Source organism: Corapipo altera, unplaced genomic scaffold (assembly GCF_003945725.1).
Source record: "Corapipo altera isolate COAL_440 unplaced genomic scaffold, ASM394572v1 1b, whole genome shotgun sequence".
Taxonomy (NCBI): Eukaryota; Metazoa; Chordata; class Aves; order Passeriformes; family Pipridae; genus Corapipo; species Corapipo altera.
The window spans coordinates 153,644-160,913 of NW_020884881.1; the positions used below are offsets into that span (position 1 = coordinate 153,644).

The following is a 7,270-nucleotide window of genomic DNA, read 5'->3' on the forward strand; positions in this document are numbered from 1 at the left end:
TAATTTTATGACTTCAGTCATATATACTGTTGTCATTTTTTTCCTACTGGCATTTCAAATAGCTTTATTAGAAAGGGAGAAAAAGTCCCAGGCACTACAAACCTTTAATCCAGAACTGTGCATGGGGGACATTTCTTTTAGTCGGTAAAATTTGGAAAGACAACCACTTGTTGAAATAAAATCAGAGGTGATAAGAACAGGAAGGCAGACAGACCAAAAGCCTACCCACCAGTTATTTACCAGCACAATTGGATGGATTTACTTGAGCTGAAGAGAGCAAAAAGCAAAGGAGGATCAGTGTTAGCTGCATACTCAAGTATCTCCCATGGCTGGCTGTAGGCAATGATACAGTGTTTTTTAAAAAGGAAAGTGAAAAGTGCTTATTACATTTAACTGCAGTATGCTGCCTGAAGAAACTGAAAGCCATTCATCCATGCCAGTGCAGACCAATGTGCTTGGCAGTATTCATGCTCACAAGGGGAGACGCCAACATTGTCTAGAAAATGCTGTGGACTAGAGTGCACAGAAGTATGCTTAGTATCTGGTGTGAGCGCAGTGAATGCATCATAACAGCACCAGGAACCAGCGATGTACCCCAGGGATCCCTACTGGATCCATTCCTGTTCAATGTCTTCGTTAAATGTCTGGATGATGGGGCAGAGTGTACCCTCACCATGTTTGTTGATGACACAAAACTGGGAGGAGTGATACACTAGAGGGTCGTGCTGCTACCCAGAGGAACCTCCACAGGCTGGAGAAATGGGCTGACAGAGACCTCATGCAGCTCAACAAGGGGAAGTGCAAAGTCCTGCACCTGGGAAGGAACAGCTTCAGGCACCTGCACATACTGGAGATCAGCAGCTGGAAAGCAGCTTTGCAGAAAAGGGTCTAGGACACCTAGTTGACCATTAGCCAGCAGTGTGCCCTTGTGGCACACCTTTACTACTGTGTCCAGTTCTGGACTCTCCAGTAAAAGAGGGATGTGGAGGGCCACTAGGATGATTAAGGAACTGTGGCATTCCTTATATGAGGAAATGCTCATAGAGGGAGCATACATAGAGAGCTGGGACTGTTTAGCCTGGAAGAGCTTTTCAGGATCAGGGAGATCTCATCAGTGTGTATGAATACCTGAAGGGAGGCTGTAGAGAAGATGAAACTGGGCCCTTTTTAGTGGTGCCCAGTGACAGAACAAGAGGCCATGGGCACAAATTGAAATACTGCAGGTTCCTTCTGAACATCAGGAAACACTTTTACTTTGAGGGTTACCAAGCACTTGCACTGGTTGCCCAGAGAAGCTGTAGAGTATTTATCCTTGGAGGTATTCAAAAGCTGTCTGGACACAGTTCTGGGCAACCAGCTGCAGATAACCCTGCTTGAGCAGGGGATTTGGACCAGATGGCTTCCAGAGGTCACTTCCAACCTCAGCCGTTCTGTGGTTCTGTGATTCTGTGATCATGCTTTGAAGCCAAAATATCATGTTAAACTTTTGCTGAAGACCAGGCTTGATTAACCCATCTGCTGTGTATACTTGTTCATGGCTGTAGTAGTCAAAGGTAGTCTGAGATGAGAGATGCCAAGCACATCAGTCCTCAGTAGGATTGTCTACAGAAGTTTGCATACTTCCATTGTGTTATCCCAGTGGGACATGTATAAGCGGGTGATAATAAAAAATATATATTGGCATTTCTAGGTAAATTTAGTAGAGAAATTCCTGTAAGTAATCAGAATTTTTTTCATTTCTGAATGTCAATACAAAACATGTTCTACATGTTCTTTTTACATCATTTATCTCTGAAGAGATCTTTGGTAGTACAGTACTACTAGATTATCTAATAGTTTTACATAGTTCAGACATTAGTTGGGTTCTTTGCCATGTGATAACTCTAATGGAAATATGGTTTAAAGGCAGCCCTTTCTTAGCACAGATGACTCTCTTGCAAAAAACCCTGCCTGTCTCCCACTCTTCACTGGGTCTCTATTGCTTCAGTTGTTTCCCTGAATCTCTGTCTGAAGTGATGAGTTGGGTGAATTTGCATGACTGATGAAAGCAGCTGAGGACAGTGCTCTGCAGGCCAGTAAATATACCGTTGTGAGGATTCATGAGTCTGAAAATCACAGGGTATGCAGAGTTCAGTCAAAACACAGGCTGGGGTTGGTTAGTCTTTTTTTCAACATCTGTTTCATATATTCTCTTTAAAGTTTGTTGACTGGGGTAAGGATTTGTAGTCAAAGTCAAATGGGATGGCCCTTGGCACAGTGTGTTAAAAAGAGAGAAGGCTTTAAGTGTGCTATTACCCACTGCTGAAGAAATAAGCATTTTTAGTTTCCTTTGCCTAGAACCAGTGCCAACAAAAGGTTATACTGAAGTAAGCTTAGACTGTGACCGATATTTTTTAAAACCATTAATATAGATTTTGTTTCTGATATGCTTGTTTCTAAACAAAAAGTGTGAAGCTTTTCCTGCCACTTCACTGTGAAAATAAATAAGAACTGAAGTTGATATTGCAAGGCAGTTTTTATTTCTACCAGCTTTTTAATTTATGATTGTAGGCACTGCTTTACTGTAAATGTTCAAAAGTATATGAATTCTCTTTCACAGCTGCAAAGATTTTTTGACATATTCTTCAAAAACAGTTCTCCCCAACAAGCCTTGAACAACATGAAGGAGGCTATAAGCAAACTTCTGCTTATAACTGAGGTCTTCAGTGAATCATCTGCCTCAGGACCAAATTCTTTCAATCAGTAAGTGACTTGCAGTAGTCATTGTAATTCTAGTGTAATGCAAGATAACTCCTTAGAACACAATAAAAATTGTAGGGGATACACAACTCCTAAAATAAAAAATTACCCTCTATTTCGTACTTCTTTGTAAAGTAAGGACATGCATTTAAGGAGTAAACCTCTTCAATATCCACAGTGTTTCCAGTTTGTGAAAAGGTTGTGATGAATACCTAGGACCAGATGCTTTGTCCTGATGAAGTGTTTCAGGCAGCATAGATGAACAGAAATCACTCACAATTTGGCTTGTCCTAACACATATAAAGCTGTATTTCCTTTCAGTGAGCCTTCTTTCATATGTCAAATATTTAATGCTAAAATATCCCAGATGGTTTAGAGCTGGCTCTAGCTGGCAACCTGAACAAGAGACACTGTAGAATATCTTATGGAATTTGCCTTATGAAATACACCTAGACACCAACAATCACATTTCTGTGTGTAATCGCGTCCATTAGCGTGTTATAGTTCTTACACATAAATCAACCTCTATTATGTAATATTTTTACTAATTAAAATTAATATTTATTCTATATATGTTATGTCCCATCCCTGACATTTTTATGATAAATACTAAATAAGTCACTATTTAGTACATTTATGAGTTTTATAAAGCTATTTTGACAACCCAGGTGTTTTAGTGGCAGTAATGTAAAGCTCATTATTTGACTTACACAGTTGGGAATAAAGCTTACATTGTGAGTAGAGAGGGTAGCAAGGAGGGGAGGAGTGTAATGGGAATGAAGCTATTTTGACAGTGGTCCAAGCTCTCTTTTTTTACCAATAGGATGGACTCTCTTGTTTAGGTAACACAAGACTTGCTTAGAGCTCCTGGTCCATGCCTTCAAACATCCCCATAGCTGCAGCAGAGCTCTTCAGCTTCAGTGAGCCTGCAGAGTTTCACCATCTATTACCCTCCAAATGTCTTGAAACTTTTGGAGGACCTCACTCTCTTCAAAAGACATTTTCTCCTTTAGCATAATTCACATCCCTCACTGGTTTAACTGTCAACCATATAATAATATGTTTTTATATAGCACTTTTGTATCAGCTCACAGTCTGACTCCATATATGATTAATGCTGCTGGCTCTTGGAAATTTTATTTAGTCTGCATTACATGCTGTCTTTTGACCTCTGTGTGCATGTTCTTGTGTGTGTTCTCTGGACCTGTGTGTGTATTGCATTTCACCATATGTATTGGACATGGTTCAGTGGTGAACTTGTCAGTGTTAGGTTTATGATTGGATTCAATGACCTTAAAGGTCTTTTCCAACATAAATGACTCTGTGATTCTGTATTTCACAGCAGTACCTCACTGCTAACCTCACTGAATCTAATTCCTGTTATACTGTATTTCAGATGCAGCCAATGTTTTCAAATGCTAACCTTTGACATTGGATTCGGCATGTCAACATACCCGGTAGTTCTTGAGGTGAGAAAATTACACAAATTACTGCTTGACCTCCAAAAAATACACCAAGAAAAACACAGCAGGAAACCCTCTTTGATAGGTACTCTCAAATCTCTGAGAAATGTACAAATACTTTAATATTAATTTTGCCTAAATCTGGAGAGTTGCTATGGCAGAAAACTGTTTTTAAGAGTTGGAGTTCCAGTGATAAAGTTCACCACACCAGGAGGTGTGCAAATCTTTCAGTTTAGCATTAAAGGACTATCTATGACTGAACTGAATATAAGTGATACAAAACCCACAGGAAGCCTTGCATGAAAGTAGAAGTAGGTTTTAAATATGACAGAACAAAGATGTGGGAAGGAAGTTAAAATACCACAATTGGCCTTTAATACAAATTAAAGTTCTCCATAAATTGTATCGTACTCCTGCAGCCCATGACCTCCTTTAACCTCCACTGTGCTATCTTCTTTCTGGATGATCCTCAAGGCCTTCAAAACCAGGGATATGTGACCTGTGCCAGTTTTCGTACCACTCTTGACTCAGAACAGCCTGTCCTGAAACAAATACTGTACTACTTCCCAGCTGCCATTACCCCTGTACACACGTGAATATGTATATACCTAGGTATATAAAATGTTTGTTCATATTTGTGATACGCAAATATTAAAAAAAAAAAGTAAATATATCCTTACTTAAAATCTGTTCAAATTTCTAGCAACAACAGTGCAGTCATTCTCTCCATCCTTAAAAAAAAAAAAATCCTTTAAACACATAGGAAAATTGGACACATGAAAGCAATTTTTCACAATTTAAAAAATCCACAAAGACAATATCCTTAAATAGTCTGCAAAGATTTTTTAGCTAGCATAAAAAATGTGGCATGTCATAAGAATTCAATAATTGTATACCAGGCTGTAAAAAATTCTGCCAGAAGTCCTTAAAAAACTAAACATAAAACAGAATGCTTATCTGCCTGTATGGGAGTTTCAACCATTATCCACAATCCGTAAATGTACAGTAAATCAGTAGGATTTAATAGCGTTTTTATGAAAATACAAATTGCTCTAAAAAATAACAGTTGACAATTAATGCGACATTTGACTTTGAGTAGTATCCCTTGGAAAGTGTAGCATGCACACACCTTAAGCATCTTGATGTTATATTTGTGTTTATGCTAAAATAATGATTTAGTAATATTTCATAAATATGAATTTGTTAATTTTATTTATATTGTTAAAATTATCCTTTTATCTGTAGTAACCCTAAATACCTGAGTTTTGAAAGAGTTATGTTAGCATAAAATCTTTTTTTTTAAATAAACTTACAAGTCAAACGTAGGAAAAAAGCTCACATGGCACTGCAATACTGCACTCTGTCCACTGGAGGGCAGAAAACATTGTGGTATGAAGCTGTGACAAAATGTGGCACACGTTTGTTATTTTATAATACCGTCAGTTGTGTTATTATTACATTTTTAAAATAAATAGTTCTAGCGTAGTATATATCGTTATGAGGAGACTGGACTTCTTAGTCAAATTATAAATTCTTATATTGTTTTCCAACAGGTGCATGAAAACTTTGACTTTCAAGATGAGGATGAATCAACTATTCAGGACCAAACTTTCAAAGAACTTATTTTTGAAGATACTTTTAAATTTCTCTTATCTAATGCATCCTCAACATCCATTTTCATTGAAGCCTTGCAAAAAATATATGGATCAACTGTGAGCAAGGTAGTTCATTCCAACTTTTTCTTATTACTGACTATTTGAAAACATTTAATTTTAAATTGTATGTTTCTCTGAAATTGCTGATGCCCTATAGAAATTATAGAATGAAGGGTTTATTTTATCAAAGCTATCTATTATTGTATTCTTGGGAATAAAACTGTAATTATATTAAACAGTGGAATTTTCTTTTCTTAAAATTTGACTCTCAAATTATATCATTCCCCAAAACACTATGCTTTAAACATATATTTAAAACTTTAACAAAATAATTTTCCCATCATTTTTTAAATGGTCTTCTGTTAGTGTACAGAGTTGTGTATTTTCACAATTTCACCCTGAATTGATTAACTCACACAAGTAAGTTCATGAGCATTAGAATTAATTTTTTCTGTCCTACAACTTTGTCTCTTATTCTGAATGCAATATCCATATTTTTTTTTGGATTTAAAGGGTCTGTATAAAGTTTGCATGACTAGTGAAAACTATTTCTGGCAAGCTGGGGTCTCTTCTAGCAGTATTTCTCTCAGTTTGGGCACTTTTAAGGATGCATTTCTGAGAAGCATCCTGCTTGCAAGACTTTCAGGGACTAATTTATCCATGTGACTTCTGTCTGTCAGCCAGGTGTGGCTAAAACAGGGTCACGGGTTCTAAATTTATGACAGGATAAAGTAGGAAGCAGCAGAGATATGCACGAGTGATGCAATTACCTAGGCTTTGTTCCACAGGATACCATGACTTGTGCTTTTCTACACAAAAGAAAAAGAAATGCACAATCAACTTTATTCTAGACTGAAAAATGGGAAGAGGTATCAAGGAGCTGGTTGGCTGAGGTTAGGGCTAGTTGAGATCTGGTGTAACTTGTTCTTTTGATCACCAAAGGGATTGGGGTCTAATTGAAAGCACATTGCTTTCCATGATTTCACCAGAACATGCTGCCCTTTCCTTTACAGGATGGAAAGTACCACAGAGAAGATGAGCAATGTTTCTCTTTAAAAGAGATAAATTCAATGATTACTTTCATAAAGGAGCTGAAGAGTCTTGGACAGTTTGAGCTGGTAAAATAAATAGGGTTTGGTTGTACTGGATGTATATTTTATGTAAATTTTCTCTTTCATTATCCTTCATTACCATTCTTTGTACATGTATTAGGCTGGATGGGCAGGGAAGCAAGGAGATAAGAGTTTACACTGATTTTATTTTGGAGGATCATTTGCATTTAATTTAAAAGACATAAAGAAATAGAGAATTTGAGCTAAGAATTCATTGAAAAGGACAGTTAAAGCAGAAACAGACAGCAGAAAATGGAAGGGAAGGGAAGGGAAGGGAAGGGAAGGGAAGGGAAGGGAAGGG

General features: G+C 37.4%; 1 protein-coding gene across 3 annotated transcripts in view; it reads left to right on the top strand.

The window, feature by feature from the left end:
* CPED1 (cadherin like and PC-esterase domain containing 1) overlaps positions 1–7,270 on the top strand; it is a 148,755-nt gene that overhangs the window by 58,549 nt on the left and 82,936 nt on the right. For all 3 annotated transcript variants that reach the window (XR_003527105.1, XM_027639691.1, XM_027639692.1), the window contains exons 8-11: positions 2,600–2,742; positions 4,136–4,208; positions 5,756–5,923; positions 6,871–6,975. Coding sequence is in view for 2 of the 3 variants with exons in the window: in XM_027639691.1 (XP_027495492.1) it covers positions 2,600–2,742; positions 4,136–4,208; positions 5,756–5,923; positions 6,871–6,975 (489 nt within the window). In the remaining variant the exon portion in view is untranslated. The remainder of the gene's footprint in view (positions 1–2,599; positions 2,743–4,135; positions 4,209–5,755; positions 5,924–6,870; positions 6,976–7,270) is intronic.